This window comes from Apiospora hydei (genome assembly GCF_038363865.1).
Source record: "Apiospora hydei strain CBS 114990 chromosome Unknown utg000002l_segment0_segment0, whole genome shotgun sequence".
Lineage (NCBI taxonomy): Eukaryota > Fungi > Ascomycota > Sordariomycetes > Amphisphaeriales > Apiosporaceae > Apiospora > Apiospora hydei.
In genome coordinates this window covers 1,435,983-1,453,827 of record NW_027117361.1, presented here as the reverse complement: position 1 = coordinate 1,453,827, position 17,845 = coordinate 1,435,983, and the positions used below count along the sequence as shown (strand labels likewise).

The 17,845-nt window shown below is 53.5% G+C and overlaps 7 protein-coding genes across 7 annotated transcripts; 3 read left to right on the top strand and 4 right to left on the bottom strand.

The window, feature by feature from the left end:
- Positions 1-643: 643 nt before the first annotated feature.
- On the bottom strand, positions 644-1,120 carry PG997_000459 (uncharacterized protein; the record flags this gene model as incomplete). Its single annotated transcript, XM_066804774.1, has 1 exon — positions 644-1,120. The coding sequence occupies one exon, from the start codon at positions 1,118-1,120 to the stop codon at positions 644-646; it is 477 nt and encodes a 158-aa protein (XP_066674547.1).
- A 2,611-nt stretch (positions 1,121-3,731) lies between these two features.
- PG997_000458 (uncharacterized protein) lies at positions 3,732-4,424 on the bottom strand (the record flags this gene model as incomplete). Its single annotated transcript, XM_066804773.1, has 1 exon — positions 3,732-4,424. One exon carries the CDS (start codon positions 4,422-4,424, stop codon positions 3,732-3,734), a length of 693 nt encoding a protein of 230 aa, XP_066674546.1.
- A 489-nt stretch (positions 4,425-4,913) lies between these two features.
- Positions 4,914-5,983, top strand: PG997_000457 (uncharacterized protein; the record flags this gene model as incomplete). Its single annotated transcript, XM_066804772.1, has 3 exons — positions 4,914-4,946; positions 5,031-5,154; positions 5,262-5,983. The coding sequence occupies 3 exons, from the start codon at positions 4,914-4,916 to the stop codon at positions 5,981-5,983; spliced, it is 879 nt and encodes a 292-aa protein (XP_066674545.1).
- A 293-nt stretch (positions 5,984-6,276) lies between these two features.
- PG997_000456 (uncharacterized protein) lies at positions 6,277-6,853 on the bottom strand (the record flags this gene model as incomplete). The annotated part of the gene is made up of 2 exons (XM_066804771.1): positions 6,277-6,688; positions 6,753-6,853. The coding sequence occupies 2 exons, from the start codon at positions 6,851-6,853 to the stop codon at positions 6,277-6,279; spliced, it is 513 nt and encodes a 170-aa protein (XP_066674544.1).
- Positions 6,854-8,485: 1,632 nt separating this feature from the next.
- Positions 8,486-12,331, top strand: PG997_000455 (putative ribosomal RNA-processing protein 12; the record flags this gene model as incomplete). The annotated part of the gene is made up of 1 exon (XM_066804770.1): positions 8,486-12,331. The coding sequence occupies one exon, from the start codon at positions 8,486-8,488 to the stop codon at positions 12,329-12,331; it is 3,846 nt and encodes a 1,281-aa protein (XP_066674543.1).
- Positions 12,332-12,822: 491 nt separating this feature from the next.
- Positions 12,823-13,724, bottom strand: PG997_000454 (Vesicle transport V-SNARE protein; the record flags this gene model as incomplete). Its single annotated transcript, XM_066804769.1, has 3 exons — positions 12,823-12,910; positions 12,987-13,396; positions 13,545-13,724. 3 exons carry the CDS (start codon positions 13,722-13,724, stop codon positions 12,823-12,825), a joined length of 678 nt encoding a protein of 225 aa, XP_066674542.1.
- Positions 13,725-15,833: 2,109 nt separating this feature from the next.
- PG997_000453 (uncharacterized protein) lies at positions 15,834-17,554 on the top strand (the record flags this gene model as incomplete). The annotated part of the gene is made up of 3 exons (XM_066804768.1): positions 15,834-16,065; positions 16,131-16,560; positions 16,612-17,554. The coding sequence occupies 3 exons, from the start codon at positions 15,834-15,836 to the stop codon at positions 17,552-17,554; spliced, it is 1,605 nt and encodes a 534-aa protein (XP_066674541.1).
- Between the last annotated feature and the right edge of the window lie 291 nt (positions 17,555-17,845).

The window sequence follows — 17,845 nt, the reverse complement described above, 5'->3', positions numbered from 1 at the left end:
CATTTCCAAGGGACGAACCTATGGGGAGAGAGCCAATGTTCGGTAAGCAAACCGGGGAGCGAAGTCATCCGCAGCCGAAGTTGATCAACAAATGGTACGGGTATTACACACTGACGCAATACCCTTTACAGCACCACAGGCGGTTTATTCTGGATGAACGACAGGGGAATATGGAAGGGAATGATATTCCCAGCTGGAAGGTTAGGGACCTACTTCTTACCAACTATTAACCGTAGTAGCTGCAAGGCTTGCATGTTCGATCCCAGTCGTTTCCTCATCACATGTATTTTCTGTTTTACCTGGTAGCTCGCCAAGCAAGCGAAAAGAAACCGACGTCGTCGCTATCAATCTGAACCACCAAACCGGGACCACGTTTGCACAAAATTGCGTCCTTCTGTAGAGTCCATTACATTATATTAGCTGAACTTTTTATGCTGCCAGCACAACTTATGTACAATATCATCATCCTTCATTACTTGACTATGCATCCATCATCAACATCATCATCGTCGCCACTCGTGACCAATCACACTCCAAGGTTCGTGCGTCTTGTCGCTGTTGTCATGTGACCGCCCTTGGTAGTACCCCTTTCTTCCTCAGGATTCCTCCCACGGATTCCTTCCCTCGTCCTTCTCTCCGTCGCTTAGAAGGGGTTGTAGCCCAGGCAGTTGGCGTACTTGGACGCGCAGAAGCTCATGTTGGCGTCGGGCGCGACGCGGCAGTCGCCGTACGCGGCCTCGCAGAAGCCCTGGCACTTGGCCTTCTCGGAGGCGCAGAAGCTCATGTTGGCGTCGGGCGCGACGCGGCAGGCGTTGTCCTGCACCTCGCAGTCCTGGAGCGTCTCGACGGCGAGCCCCGAGCAGCCGACGTACTCGGAGGCGCAGAAGGACATGTTGGCGTCGGGCGCGAAGGCGCAGACGGTCTGCGCCTGCAGGCACGCGCCCACGCACTGCGTCTGCGCCTCGTCGCACGCGATGATCTGCGTGTTGTCGCCGTCGGCGGCGGCGCGGCACGCCGTGTGCGTCGCGGCGCAGGTATCGGCGGCGGCGGCAGGGGTAGTCGGGGCCGCGGTGGCCATGGCCGAGAGGAAGGCGAGGACGATGGTGCTGGTGAACTGCATCTTGAAAGATTTGGGAGAGTGTTTGGTGGTGGTGTTGGTGGTGGTTTGGGGTAGTGGATTATGGTAATTGAGAGGATATATGAGGTGGGTGATTTCTCTCGAGGTAGGAATGCACTGACTGGAGAGAGTGAGTGACAGGAATATATCGAAGGATGCCCAACGGTATTTAAGGTATGTTGGTGAAGGATGTCAAGGATGTCACACCGCTTGGCATTCCATCCTTCCTACGTCAGTCTCGCCTGCATTCGGAGCGTAGCGTGAGCATCGTCAGTTGCGTTGCCGCGCCATTATTTGCCATGCTAATGCCGCTACGCTCTCGATGCGATGCTATATTCCTCGTATCGAGCCGAGTTGGTTGGCAGGGTATAATGGTCACGTTGTATGTTGCAACCTCGCCATCCTCTTCCACCAATGGCGGCTCGCGATCACGACCAGGCGTTGCCGGAAAAAGCAATGGATCTGCATATTATCGCCAGCGATATGGGGTAATCTTGGGTTAACACGATGTGTTGTGCATCGGCGCCCACTCCGGGAGAATTCCTCGATTGAGCCCAATCCCACCTGTGCCGCACATGCGTGGGAAATGCGGCGCGCTGTGTGGTCAGATTTCTTGGGGGAATTTGGTGAAGGCACACCAGCCTCCTCACTCCATCGCCCATTCGAGAACCAAATGGAGAGATCCAAATACATACCACCCGCCATTAATGGGCCGGGGGCGGCAGGTTCGGCGTTGGCAAACTTTGCCGGTCCAGCCATCATGCCGCCCGCGAGAGCAACGATACCACCCGTGACAAATTGAAGCCTGCTTTGAGTAGCATTCTAAAATCCGCCACCAGGTCCAACGCAGCAGGGCTTTCCCTTGCATTTCTGATTACAACTACTGAGATACAATTCAGGTACCAAACCACTTATCCAAGAACGCCGGATATCGTGTCGCGAGCTCAAGCTTCCCTCTACTCGGAAGGATAAAAAGGTCCGACGAACATGGGTGCCAAGTAACACGGATGATGCCGCATAGCTGTATCCCTGAGAACACATACACCAACATTGGCGACAGCATCATATTTCTCCATGGAACACTCTCGTGAGATATAACTTATTTCCAACAGATAAGTTGCTCGCCATAGTCCACCTCCCAGTCTATAAAGAGTTAGATAAGTGCCCAACTGTAGCTTGCATGAAACGAAGTTACGTCCAAATATCAAAGAATACGCTTAGGTATGAGAATGAGAGAACAGCCTGGGCTACTAGAGAGTGCTATGACCCAGCCTGTGAATACTGTTAATGCCCATCATGTCTGACCATGATGTGGCAGCGGACGGCCTCTTTCCACTATCAGCCTATGTGTCGCCTGAAGCTATCTCCTCTACTTCATTCCACCGCTGAGGGTTTGACGGAGAACGATTGCCAAAAAGATATGCTACCGACGATAGTGATACTGGAACGTCCTACATGTGTACAGCTTCGGGTTCGGCGGATTCGGCAAACTGGTGTAATGCCTGTATGTATGCAGTGACCTGATAACAACGATAGAACGAGCATATGCACAAGGGATGACACACCGACAACCCAATGGCCTACCTACATATTGTTCGAACTGATATATATATGTAATCCACGATATACTCATGTCCTAATCAAGGCCAATGGCTTGGGCTGTGAGGGCAAATCGAACCCTCTCGTTCGCTTGTACTCCCAAGACCGGTGAATGAACACCAGTTATCGCCTCGTCGTGTTCTATGCGTAGTCTCGCCATATGGGATTCGCTATACACTCACCCGAGGCATGCTTTTCGATAGGTGTTCGTATATGCACTTACCAGCATTTCAATACGAGGTCTGGCCCAAGAGGCAGATCTTGTGTCAAGGGGCGCTTAACCAACCCCCTGACCAGTCAAGTCGTGATTTTCATACAACCATGGGGTAATACGTCACTCTGATATGCGGCCATGTAGCTTGAGATAACCGGCATCATATACTCAATGTACGCTCGGCACGCCTTTGAAGGTGCTATGAGATCCAGGGGCGTGATGTGGAAGGCAGCCTTGTGGATGGTGTGTTCGATATTCTCACCTCGACAAACGAGTTCACGTGAGTCCGATCAAAACAAAAGCTGGAAGGCAGAAGAACAGCCGAGGCTAGGAAAGGTGCAGGGCAGTAATATACCTGGTGGTAGATTCTTATTCGAGGACTTGTAACTTGGTGGTCCATCCCTTTCATTCGCAGTCTGTCCTCCTGACTTCCGATGCCATAGCTACAGCTCATACTTGATCAGTATGTCTACGTTTCTCAGAAGTCCCATATACACATTACACCACGCACAGTGCTTATCTCGGGTCGTGGCTCGGAACCAAAACCATGAACGTAAAGAATACTGCCCCGAAGCTTCAGCTCAGCTACATCAACCATAGCAGAGGCGTGGGCTGTTAAACCATCTGCCCTGCCCTACTGGAGGGAACGGGCACCCGTCATTCACATAAGCTCAAGCAGGGTCTGCCGCGTATATTCCACTAAAGACATGGGTATATATCTATTCTATCCGAGTAGGCAGCATCTAGTTCTGCATCACCCCCCGAGCCCTGGCAATATCGTCATGACGCCAGTCTTCTTCCTTACTGACCCTCTCCCCCCTTCCCGCTCCGCACCACGAAGTACCTCCCCGCCGTCTCGCTCGCCCCCGCCAGCGCATCCCAATCCTCGGCCTCATTCCTCTTCCCCCTCTGCTCCTCCACCCGCCTCCGCCTCCGCCTTCGGCTGTGTCCCACCACGTCCTCCCGCGCGAGCGCCTCCCTCAGCGTCTCGAGCCCAATCGTCTGCTCCCGCCGGCCCCGCGCCGTCTCGTCGCGGATCGCGGCGAGGGGCGCCACCCCGCTCGTGTCGACGCCCTGGATCGAGCGCACGAAGTGGAGCTGCGTCCGCAGTGTCGTCAGGAGCGCTTCTTCCTCCGCGGGCGTCGCGGGGGGCGGCAGCGCGGAAAGGCGCAGGAGATGGTGGAGGGTTTTGCTGGTGATTTCGTCGGTGTCGTCGGCTTTGGTCTTCTCAGCTGGCGACGTAGCAGAGGAAGAGGAGTTGGAGGGGTCCTGGTGTGGCAGCAGTGACCGGACGGACCATGTGGGCTTGGAGAGGACGGAGCGAATGTCGGGGTCGGAGCTGTTGGTGTGATTTTGTCGAGTTTGTGGAAGCCATGACCTCGTCACGGTTGCTATGCCATTGGCACTTTTCGCTGACTGTGTATACCGACTTGACGGGGCTCTGAGGCGTTGTCGTATTGCCTGGCGGCACTGGGCGCATATCGTGCTATTCATGGTTTTGTGGGAGGTGGCTTTTTTACACTGCTGGTGCTGCCTGCACGGTTGAACCAATGCGCCGGAAAGAGGTAAATAAAATGGATGTATGGCGTTTATCGCCCACAAGGTCTCGCCACGTAACAATAACTGGCTCAGTGGCTATATCGGATGCGAATTTGCAGATCGTGGTAAAACGAAAGACAGCAAAGCAGGTGTTTTTACTGGCAAGTAGATCTACTTTCCAAAATGCCGTACAATTGGTGTAAGGTGCCCTTCTGTGTACTTCAGGGTCGTTCTTGCCGCTTGCAGGGGACGTTGGAAAGCTGAAGCGTCATAGCTCTGGTGGATTGTTTTAGGTCGCTGCAGCGGCTTGTCATATCCATCCTTCCACTACCAACATCAACCGACCACTACACTACACTACCTACTACGCCGACAGACGACGACCCGTTCGAACACACGCAATCACACCCGTTTCCATATTACACCTACACGGTTATATCCAACATGGCAGGAGATCCGCGAGCTCTGCTTCAGAAGGTCAGCATCATCCTGCCCCACCACCATGTGGGCACCCCGCCATCTAGAAGGCGATGCTGATGAAATGGCGATACATACACACAGGCCGACAAGACGCTGCAGAGCGCTTCGAGCGGCTTCAGTCTCTTCGGCGGCCGTGAACAGAAGTACATGGATGCGGCCGAGCTCTACATCGAAGCCGCCAATGCCTTCCGCATGCAGAAGATGAGTACGTTCGACCCGCCGCTGCAGCCGCCGTTACCGCATTGCTGTCGCTTTGCGCCCAACGCCACCTTTACAGATAGATTGCTAACACACACGTCCTTGTGCTACCAGACCGAGAAGCAGGCCAGGCCTTCGAAAAGGCCGCGCAGGTCCAGGATAAGAACCTGAAGGAACCCAACGACGCCGCCAACGCCATGGTGGACGCCTTCAAGGTCTACAAGCAGGAGTCGCCCGAGGACGCCGTGCGCGTGCTCGAGTTCTCAATCCAGCAGTACTGCAAGACGGGCAACTTCCGCCGCGCGGCGCAGCACAAGGAGTCGATGGGCGAGGTCTTCGAGACGCAGTTGGCCGACACTAAGCGCGCGCTCGCGGCCTACGAGGAGGCCGCCGGCTGGTACGAGGGCGACAACGCCGCCGCCCTGGCGAACAAGCTCTGGCTTAAGGTGGCCGACATCGCCGCGCTCGACGCCGACTACTACAAGGCCATCGAGCAGTACGAAAAGGTGGCGGCCGCGTCCCTCAACAACAACCTCATGCGCTACAGCGTCAAGGAATACTTCCTCAAGGCCGGCATCTGCCACCTCGCCACCGGCGACATGGTCACCGCCAACCGGGCCCTCGAGAAATACCGCGATATGGACCCCACATTTCCCAGCAACCGCGAGCACCAGCTGCTCGTTGACCTACTCGTCGCCATCGAGGGCGGCAACCAGGATGACTTCACCGACAAGCTGTTCCAGTACGACCGTATGTCGAAGCTGGATAAGTGGAAGACAACCCTGCTGGTTCGTGTGAAGGAATCGATTGTGGAGGCTGGCGAGGACTTCTCATAGAGCAGGTCTGGGGGAGAGGAGAGTATGTTGATTTGGGATCGGTGCTAAAGCCAAGGCGTTTTTCTGGGTTGAATTCAGGCATGACTTATGTATGCAAGTAAACCAAGAAAGCATGGGGAAGACACGAGTGCGATTGTATACTCGTTGCAGTGGATTATGATAGAATACATGACACTGGTAGCTACCTACACTCCCCTGGTGACCTACAAAGCAAATGGTGTTCATTATCCCCAGATCAGGAGCTATCTCCATCTTAGACAGTAAGCCTCAACCGCCAACAATGTTCCGACGCCTCAAACCATGAGTTCATACGCATAGAAGTAAAGCGTCATCATCTTGTCCAATTTCTCAATGCCATAGCGTTCTTCCAGGAAGGAGTCTATATCGCCGTCAATAGCCATCCTCGGAAAAAGTATGCGCTCGTCGTTGCGAAGTGCCTCCTGGATGGCCCGAATTTCTTGAAGCTCCCAGGTCTCAGTGGCGGATGCTGGCCGAGGGGTCCAAGAAGGACCCATGAGGTCCAATCCGCCGCTCATGTTAATGCGATGGCCCAGGGAGCCTGTGGGGGCACCCCCGAAGAGAGCTTCGAGACGATAGGTACGCTGGGGACCGGTGACCACCCTTGCACTCTTGGCTTTGCCGAAGAAGAGGGCAAGATTCTCAGGGGTGTCTTGTCCCATGAGAACAAGCCGTCGAAGTGGAAAGCTGTATATCAAACCGTTCAGTGTTGCCATGACAGAGAAAGGGGTGATTATGCAGGGCAACTTACCAATGCCTGCGTTTTCTACTTTCAGCAGGAATCGCACCATGCGCAGGAAGGTCAACTTGTCTCATCAGAGCCTTTGCTGCAGGATCCTGGCTCGCAATCATGGTGTAATACTTCACTGCACTAAACGACTCAGAGCTGTTGCCGTTGGTAGTGATATGCTGGCAGTATGCCCTGTGGAAGAGGCTGTGACGCTTCTAGCACTCTTTGGAGCAATAGGAAATGCCATCGCATTTGGAGCAATACAACAGATCTTTGATGTCAGAATTGTCTGTATGCTTGCAATGTGGGTTGACACACTCCTTAGTCGGCTCCATGCTGTTCATGAGACAGGCTTGTAAGTGTGATGAGATGTCGGGATTTGAGGGAAGTGGAATGGCTGACAAGTCGGATGAACAGGAGAAAGTGATGGAGGAGGGACAAGCAGGCTTTCTTCGAGGAAATTTGAAGGAAATGTAGAGGGGTGAGAATGGAAGGGAAGGAGCACCTGAAGTCTTGCACTTCATGTTCTTGAGAGGAAGCCACTTCCCTTGGGTCGTGGTTACCCTACAAGCTCCTTCCCAACTTAGGTATGCTGCCAGCACTCGCAAAACACTCAAGTGGAATAATCAAGAGCGTGACCATGGCCACATAATCGAGTTGTCGCATGGTACCTAGGTATCGTTTGTTTGAGTTTATCAACATGTGTCTATCTCTTTCTCGATCTTTGGATAGACGCTGATCGAATTAGTTGCTCCAGTGTCTTGTCCATATTGTACTGTCCATATTGTACTGTTCATATCACCAAAGAAACCTGGTACCAAAGCCGTAAGCAAACAATGTGATTTGACATTACCCGTTGCTCATACTCATGATGGCAGAAGGGCTGCTATTCGCATCAAATTTTGGGAATTCACAGTTGATATTCATGATTACGGGGGATCTGTTAGGTTGGCGCGAGACTTGCTTGATACGACATGCACGACAGGTAGATATTCACATCCGATACCCATTGTTATTTAGCTAGGATTAAGGAGTCGCTTGACGATATGCCTCGTCGCCTGTGGTAATAAGGACCTATATCTGTGCAGTATCCTACAGTGCTGATATATTCGTGCTCATTAGACAGAGCCAGGAGACCAGGCGCCAAAACCATGACTTTAGCTGTTCCATTTGCAACTGGATTGGGAAGACTGTTCGATTTTGGCCTATTATCTACTTCGAATGCGATACTCAGGTTTACCTCAAATAACATACTCATCTAATGTAACTTGGATACGCCGACTGCAGCTCACCACTTCCTACGTGTAAGCGAATGTCAACTAAGTAGTCAGCATGAACATAGCTGGGGAGAAATATGCATCAGAAGCTATGTGCCTGTCCTGAGGTTTCTCGTGCTATGCAGCTCATTGGGATTATGCCTGTTGCTGGTTGATGTTGACCATATTATGGTTGAGCGGCATCATTGCAAGAAGTTGTCAAACGTCCATCTCAATCAGACATGGTACTTCTGATTTGACGATGGGAAGGACGAGATGATCCACTCTGGCACATGTACTTTTATGCCAAGCCAGACTTCAAATGTTTATCAGCAAGAGGTAGCGTGGTAGCCACACCAATTAGTTTATCGATAGCGCACCAAGCCGGGGTGGTGGGGCTTATCGTAACTTTTTCGACTTTTTTGTGGTATCAAGAGCTTTCAATTCAACATTGCCGTCGACATTGGGCAAAGAAAGTCAGTTGCTGTTTCAGACAAAATGGCGACTTTGGAGGAGAAGCTGGACAAGATCCGGTCACCCAATCTTCAAAGCCAACAGCAGACTGTCGTCATCCTCAACGCCGTCGAGGAAACGCTTAAGGAGCAGGACACCCCGCGGACCCCTACAGGATATTTCGCGGCCCTGCTCGCCCTTCTCAACCAGTCGATCGCGAATGGCCAGATCAACAAGGAACTGACGCCTGCCGTCATCTACCTTCTCGATATCATCACCCCGTATGCGCCCCAACCGCTCCTTCGGTCCAAGTTCACCCAGATCCTCCAGCTCCTCGCCCCAGTTCTGCTTCTTGCCGATGCTGAGGCGGCGCTGCTGAAGTCGTCCGTCGGCTGCCTCGAGTCCTTGTTGCTTGCCCAAGATGCGGCAGCATGGAAGCTTGCCACAAACGAAATCAGCCCCCGGCGGGCAGTAGCAGGTCTCCTGAACCTGTCGCTGGACCACCGGCCGAAGCTGCGGAAGCGAGCGCAAGAAGCCCTGAAGAAGGTCCTTCAGAACCCTCCGCCGAGTCCTTCCCTAGACCACCCTGCTGCCGATCTTTGCGCAGAGACTGCCATGAGGAGCTTGGCAGAGCAGGCCAACAAGGCAGCTATTTCTAAGAAGCAGAAGAAGGACGCCGAAAACGACCCTGCGCTCATCCACGCCCTGCAACTGATCAAAACTATTACATCGGGCAGTGGCGGATGGCCCAGCAAGAACATCGAGTCTCTGTGCGAGCTCCTGCTGAGCATCGCAAAGAGCGGCAACGAGCACATGACCATGGCTGTATTCGACATCTTCGAGATGATCTTCGGAGGTATGGCCGCTGACGAAACTGCTTCTGCCAAACTGCCTCGCCTTCTCGAGATCATCTCCGAAATGCGCCCTTCGGCCAACGATACGCAGCTTCTGCCACCGTGGATCGCCATTCTTTCGCGAGGTTACGAAGTCGCTGCTCAACTAGAGCCCGAAGAGACTTTCCAGAAACTCCCGGAGCTCTTCGAGATGGTTTCATCATTCCTAGAGTCTTCGTCGCACAATATCAGAGTCTCTGCATCGGAGTGTCTCATCTCATTCGTTGCCACATGCGTGCCTAACCAGGCCATCCTCGAGCCGTCCATCTTCGACGAAAAGACCCTGGAGAAGATCGCAAAGCATGCCGAGAATCTGCTGAGCGTCAAATTCCAGGCTGCCTGGATGGAGACTTTCAACGTCTTTGGTGCCATGTACGATTCTCTGAGGTGGCGAGCAAACCCGATGCTCTTGAACCTTGCCAAATCTGTTGGCGAGATCCGTGGCAACGACTCGTTCATGGGCAAGAAGGAAGCGGACGAGGTGCTTGGAAAGGCTATCAGAGCCATGGGCCCAGAAGCCGTTCTCAGCGTACTGCCTCTCAACCTCCTGAAGCCCGTCAAGGGGCAGGCAGGTCGGGCTTGGTTATTGCCGATTTTGCGCGACTACACAAGCAACACCAATCTTCAACACTTCAAGACCGAGTTCATTCCTTTGAGCGAAACCATGTTCCAGAAAGTACTTGACCATGGCGATGCACCAAAGACTATGGAGACCAAGATCTACGAAACGCTTGTGCACCAGACGTGGTCTATCCTCCCCGGGTACTGCGATCTGCCACTGGATCTGACGGTAGCTTTTAATAAGGAATTCGCCGAAATGCTGGCCAATCTGCTTTATCAGCAGGTTGATCTGCGTCTTGATGTTTGTCGGGCGCTGAGAGCCCTTGTCGAATCCAACCAGGCAATCACCGCAATCGAGGAGGAAGAAGAAGACATGATTCTCCAGAGCAGAGTCTCGAAGGAAGATGCTAAGAAGAACCTGTCTTACCTCGGCACCTTCGCCAGTAACCTACTAGCGGTCATGTTCAACGTGTATAGCCAGACTCTGCCCCAGTCGAGGGGCCCCATCCTGCAAACAATCAATGCTTACTTGAGCATCACCCCCGAGAACGAGCTTGTCGAAACGTTTGACCGTGTCAGCGAAATGCTTGCAAATGCTCTGACCGAAGCCGCCAAAGAGCAAGAAATCGCCGCCTCGTCTGTTCTAGCAGCCCGAGCTGACAAGAAGAAGAAGGAACAAGGACCTTCAACGAGCCAAACACTAATGGATCTCGTCATTACGATGTCTGCATATCTGCCGCGCCAGAGCTTTGCTGCACTTTTCAACATCGCGTCTCTTATTATTGTCAAGGACGATGATCCTCAGCTCCAAAAGAAGGCATACAAGCTTATCCCGCGCTTGGCAGACTCCGAGAACGGGCAGATTGCGCTCAACGAACGGTTCGACGAGCTGCAGGGTCTCTTATTATCCAGTGCTGAGAAATGCTCCGTGCCTGCTCGAAGAGAGCGACTTGCCGCCATTACTTGCATGATCCCGTTCATCCCCGACAGCTCATTGCATTTCATCCCAGCTGTTCTATCTGAGGTTGTGATCTGCTGCCGAGAGAACAACGAACGAGCAAGAACCTCTGCATTTGAGCTCCTTGTGATTATGGGCGAGAAGCTCGAGGAATCTGAGGGCAAGCCGATTCAGAACAACAAGATCCCGGGTATGCCGGAGGATGCTGCGCCAGGCAAGGCCAGTATTATGGAATACTTCACCATGGTCAGTGCTGGTCTGGCAGGTAGCACTCCGCACATGATCTCTGCCACCATCACGGCCATTACTCGCATCTTATACGAATTCCGCCGGTCGCTCAGCAACGAAATGCTCAGTGAATTGGTTTCAACACTGGATCTCTTCTTGACTTCCAACAACAGGGAGATTGTCAGGAGCGTTCTCGGATTCGTCAAGGTTTGCGTCATCAGCCTACCAACAGAAATGATGCTTCCCAAATTGGCCACCATGGTTCCGAACTTACTAGTCTGGTCGCATGGCCACAAGAGTCATTTCAGGGTGAAGGTCAAGCATATCTTGGAGCGTATGGTGCGACGCTTTGGCGTAGATGTCATCAACAAGCATTGCCCCGAAGAGGACCGCAAGTTGATCAGCAACATTCGCAAATCGAAGGAGCGCAGCAAGCGGAAGAAGGATGCCGCCAAGGGCGAAGGCGATGACGACGATGAGGAGCAGACCAACGGAAAGAAGAAGGGTCGGTTCGAGAGCGAATACGATGAGGCCCTGTACTCAAGTGACGATTCCGAGGCCGAGGCCGAGTCGGACGACATGGGCGGTGCCGCATCCAAGAAAGGAAGGAAGGGCGGCAACACCTACATCATGGAAGATGAGGATGAGCCTCTCGATCTTTTGGATAAGAGGGCACTGGCCAGCATATCGTCTACCAAGCCCGTCAAGATGCGCAAAGCTGGCAGGACTAAGGCCAAGACCGACATGGACGGCAAGCTTATCCTGGGACAAGACAGCGATGAGGACGACGCCATGGTCATCGACACGCCAGCTAACGGCGACGGTGATAGCGGTGTCGGCGCTTACGTCGCGGCTCTCCGCGGCAAAGACGTTGGTGTCCGTGGCCAGCGTGGCCGCCTCAAGTTCAGCAACCGTCGCAGCAATGACGACGATGAGATGGAAGTCGACGAAGAGGAAGTCGCCACCATCCGAAAGACAGTCAACAGGGGCCGTGGCAGCCCCCGGTCGCGCGGTGGCGATTTCCGAGGTGGCTCGCGCGGAGGTGGTGGTTTCCGAGGAGGCAGCAGAGGCGGAGACCGAGGCGACTCTCGGGGAGGTGGCCGTGGTGGCGGCGGCTTCCGGGGAGGCAGGGGAGACATGTCCGGCGGTGGCCGACGCGCTCTTGGTGAGGATAAGAGGCATGGGCCTTCTGCCCGCGGTGGTGGCAAGGTGGGAAAGCCTGGCTTCAACCGACGAGGCGGCCGCAGGTAATGCGCACAAGGTCAGGGCCATGTTGAGTTGTTGATACCCATAGTCTATGGCTGGCCCGAATTAGGGGCGCCTTGTTAGATATCCCTCCCTGTCGACGTAACTTGGGTTCCTGGGGTTATTTCTATTCATGCATCTTTCCACATAGATCGTCTTTCTCTCTCTATCTGCCTTTTCGGGTTTACGAGGCTACTTGCTTGGTTTTCCCCTTTCATTGTAAGGAGTACGGGTACGGCGAAGGATACGAGAAAAACAAAAGTTTTTGAAGTTCATTCAAACAAAATGGAATTTAGTGATCCACAATGCTGATGCTGATTATATATGTATGTACGTGAACGACGGGCATGGTCTTCTTTACACCCAAGAACTCCTGAACTCCCAAAATAATACATCTCGTAACCGAACCCCTCCCTGAGGACTTGGTCCCTATCGTCTCAATGGTTCTTCTTCTGCCTTTCGCTCTCCAGAACTTTGGCGCCGCCTGCTTCCTGCGTCTATTTGAACTTGCTGTAGATGACGGCGAAAATGAGAAGAACCAAAATGGTGATAATAGCAATCGTGATTATCCGATTTGTAGCCATCCTGCGAGTTTGTTGTCAGTAAAAGTTGCATCTCTGTCCTCGTCTCGTTTTGTAAGGGAAGGGCAAAAGTCCATTACCTACGCGCCATGCCGCGCAGCGTCTTGACGCTGCGGTCGACGTAGCCCTCGCTCTCCATGAGCATGTTGCCGGTGTGGGAGATGCGCTCGCGCTGGGTGTGGAGGTCGGCGAGGGTGCTGGCGCCGATGGACTCGGTCTCGTGGGCGAGGGCCTGCGAGTTGCGCAGGCGCTGCGTGCTGCGGTCGAGGCGGTCGGTGCCGCTGAGCAGCTGCTGGCGCTGCTCGGCCTGCGCGTCCGACGCGGGCTCGTCGGTGTAGCGCGAGCCGAAGAGGGCGGCGCGGTCGTCGGCCAGCGACCGCAGCTTGCGGCGGTACTTGTCGACGTCGGTCTCGAAGTTGCGGAAGCGCTGGTTGATTTTGGTGCGCGAGGCTGAGGGGATGTTGGCTTTTTCTAGGCGCATGGCTCCTAACTGTTGTGCGGGAAACACAATCGATTCAAATCAGTAAACGTCATTCTCGTGCCGTATTTCCATCGTTCTTTCTTTCTCTCTCTAGTAGGATTGACCATTGCGATGATGGAGATGGTGGTGGTGGTGGTGCATGTGAACGGGTCCGTACCAATTCATCGGCCTCTTCCAGCGCTCGCTCTCCCTGGCTGATGGCGGCCTTTCGCGGCTCGCCGCTCAGCTCGGGGATCTGGTCCAGCTTCTGCGTCAGGTCGGCCTGGACGAGCTTGAACTCGGCCTCGTAGCTGCTGAACAGCTCGGAGCCGGCATCGGTGTCGAGGGGGTTGGCCATGATGGGCGACGGCTGGCTGCACGGGCAGTCTCGACTCGTTTCGGTTTCGATTTTAGGGATCGATCGGGCTCGAGGGCTTCGAGATTGATGCCGTTGCCGGAATCTGAAGATATACGCTAACAGGAAATGGGCAAAGAAAAACCCAACTATCTATTCTGTTGCCTGGTGGTTGGAGTCGTTGTTACTCGTTGGCGCAATGGGATTGTCATGTGTCGTTGTCGATGGATGATGTAGCCTAGGTAACTTCAGTCGGGCGGACAATGCAGTAAACAATAACATGGTTTAATCGCATAGTGGTGAGTCTGACCACGGCGGATACGGGCATATTATGCGCTATCTGGCAAGGCAATCGTCGACATGGCAATAGCATTTACCTACAAACCTAGCGCTTGGTGCATAAGGATTGAACCCGCTGCTTGCATTGAAACCAACTCCACACGGTTGATGCAAGTTCCTGACAAATGAACAGGGTCTGGCCTTCGTCGAGATTGGATCTAGCCTCTTCCATTTCCCCAGCCACCAGCCACCAGCCACCGAGAGGCAGAGAGACAGAGAGACAGAGAGAACCATAAGCCAGCCAGCCACGTGCCCCACCATGGGCTCCTGGCAGTAGAAAACTCGAACTTCTGCGCCGGCCGCTTGGGATTTCTCTTTCCTTTCCTCTCCATGAAAGTTGACCCCCGGTGTTACAGAAAACAGTCTTCTTGTCCTCTTTCTCACGGACATGAAGTTGAATTAGCCGGGCAGACAAAGCATGGAGCTTCTAAGAATTGGATGTTAGGTGACTTTTGTCGCTTCTGAGTATTCGATCCCGTTGAGCGCCGACATTTCCTGAAATCAAATGAGAATGATTTGTAAATGCGTGAGGACCACTTTGCACCTGCCAATAAAGTTAGCAAAGCAGCAGCATGCAGTCTGTGCTGCCGCGTAATCAGGAGAGTATCGTTAAGTGCGGCAGCCAGAATTCAAAGCGTCCTGTCCCCTTTTTCTTCTATCGCCTTTGCCATGGCCTCCTGCCTGATTGGAGATTTCTTTGGTGCGAGAAAATACATATTGTCGATCCTTCCCTTCCTGTTGGTAGACTCTTGTTCTTGCGCGGCGTCGAGTCGGGAATCGGGAAGAGAAGTCTTTATGTTGTGCTACCATCACCAACAACTTGCATCGGTGGTGGCGTTCGTCACTGACCGTTTTGCCAACGTTGATTGAAGTATTCTTATCTGCGAACTTATGCAGCATGACCGTCCATGTTCGAAACAATGGATTCTTCACATGCTTTTTTATTAATTGAACTGAAGAATCAGCGTCCGAGCGCCTGGGCAGTGCCTGTCGACCCGTTCTGCCCGACCCGCGAAAAGGAGGTCGCTGGGTCCGACGATGGTAGCCTGTTTCAATCCGGGCAGGAGCTCTTGTGCACTTGTGTCAAGCTAAGCAGCTTCCAGCCTGCCAGCCTCCAGTTCCCAGCTCCAGCTCCCAGCTCCAAATTCCAGTCAGCAAGCTGTCGCGGTTCAGTCAGCTCCCTTTCATCCATCGTCATTGGCAGTCTGTCTACCTTACATAACACCTAAATCTATCTGCCAATTGTGCAACCATTGCTGCGTTTGCTATCGTTCGTCCGACAATCCACGAAGCTTTTTGATTCGCGCAGGTCCCAAGATGTATCAGAGCCAATCAATGTAAGTTTCCCCAGGCTTTATCTGGTGTCTCGCAACCGCCATTGCATCATGATGAGGGCCCAGGGCCCAGCGCCATGCATGGCTAGGTCACGGTGGATGTTGGCAGCAGTCCTCCCGCCGCCCGCTGCCCGCCTCAGCTCTCGCCGCCATTGACGCGCGACGGTCATAATGCGCTGTACTACCTCGTATGACTGAGTTGGGGTTCTGCGACTCAGCTCCAGAATATTCACCTCACGGTTCACCGCCCTCCTGTCCATTGATCCATCCGGACCATCCCTCGGCTTTTGCCTTTTCCTCGTGATCCGGACCCAGTACCTTGCCTTAGTCCTTAGCTCCCTTTCCCAGCCCTGCAGTATTAGCACCTGGCTATATACGCCGTTTTTGACTCGGTCTTCAACGTTCCTCCCACCACACAGTCAAACTGTTTTTTTCCCAAATGCCCATGACATCATCAACTAATTGGGTTCCCAGGAAGAAAGTCGCTATAGTCGGGAGCGGCTCGGCCGGTATAGCATCGCTATGGGCTCTGAACAGGACGCACCACGATGTATACCTCTATGAGGCCGCCGACCGGCTCGGCGGCCATACCAATACGGTCGAGTGGAAGCAGGACAAGTTCCGATGTCTCGTAGACACGGGCTTCATCGTCCTGAACGAGGCCACCTACCGTAAGCCCGCCCGACCGTAACCCGTGACTTGTCTCTGGAGATACAGAAGGACTAACACCACACAGCCAACTTCATCAACTTCCTGAAGAAGGTCCGTGTGCCGACCATCCCGACGGAGATGACCTTCAGTGTCTCCAGGGACCGGGGCAAGTTCGAGTGGGCTGGGACCAGTCTGGATGCCATCTTCTGCCAAAGGTGGAATCTCTTCTCGCCCCGGTTTTGGAGGATGATTTTCGACATCGTCCGGTTCAACCAGTTTGCCCTGGACCTGCTAAAAATCGACGTTGATGGCCCCAACCAAGTCAAAACTAATGGTGTTAGTGGTACCAAAGGTGTCGTCGACGAGACGACCACCATTGGCGAATATCTCGACAGGGAGGGCTATTCGGAAGCATTCAAAAGCGATTACTTGCTTCCCATGACGGCGGCCGTGTGGAGCACCAGCCCCGACAAATGCAGCCTCGAGTTCCCTGCAGTGACGTTGGTGCGGTTCATGTAAGTGAGCCTGATCTCAATCAACAATACGCTTTAAACTAACTTGACTAGGTGGAATCACCATCTACTATCTACGGTTGCTGCGCGGCCAGACTGGCTGACCTTGGAGTATGGAGCCAAGTCTTACATCGATGCGGTCGTGAGAGGGTTCCCTACCAACCACCTGTTTCTCAACACGGCCGTCAAGTATGTTGCCAACGACGATGATGGCCGGGTGCGCTTGCACTTCGAAAACGGCAAGATGGAGGCCTTCGACCATGTCATCCTGGCCACCCATGGAGACCAAGCCTACCAGATCATTGGCCCATCAGCCACACCAGAGGAGAAAGCCATCATGTCGGCATTTAAGACATCCGAAAACACGGCGGTACTACATTCAGACATAGCACATCTCCCAGCGCAGCAGAAGGCATGGACCGCCTGGAACTACCTCACCCTTTCGAACCCATGGACCGGCCGGGACGTCGACAAGGTGTCGTTGACATATAACATGAACATTCTCCAGCACATCCCAAGGGGGCCTTTCGGCGACGTATTAGTAACGCTCAACCCTCTCCAGGAGCCGAGGAGTGAGACGGTACAAGGGCGATATTCGTACTCTCATCCCGTGTACAACCCCGAAGCAGTCCGGGCCCAGAACCAGCTCCACCGCATCCAGAACAAGCGTGGCATCAGCTATGCCGGTGCGTGGACCAAGTACGGGTTCCACGAAGATGGCTTTAGCAGCGGGTTGCACGTTGCGATGGAGCATCTGGGGGCGAAACTGCCCTTTGAGTTTGTGGACTCTACATACAGCCGTGGCCGTCAACCGCGGATAGGAATGAGGGATCATCTGTTGCGTGTGATAATCCTCTTGATCCAGGTGTTTGTGGTGCAGATATTCGAGCGAGTGTTTTCGGGGTTTACTACACCAACGAACGCCAAGCGCATTACGAACTCAACGAACAGGTCGAACAGGCGAGCATTGGTCAACGGGGACAGGAAAAGGGCATAACTTGGGCTGGGCTGGAGTTTTTGTATATATTATATATCATATCATGCACACATCTAGAATGGAAATAACAGCATTACTTGTATAAAGAACCCGGAACATCGAAGGGATCACGTCGCATTGATGGATGTCGTCTGTTGTGCCATGTTGCAGGCGTCATCGAGTTGTTGCTCAAGACCGGCTGTCTCTGTCCCAGGCGGGCGGAACACAAGTGCTCTTGTTAGGCTAGCCAATAGGTACACTCGGTCGGCGTCTGCAGATCGCCAGACCCCGAATTTTTAAAGAAGCTACCCC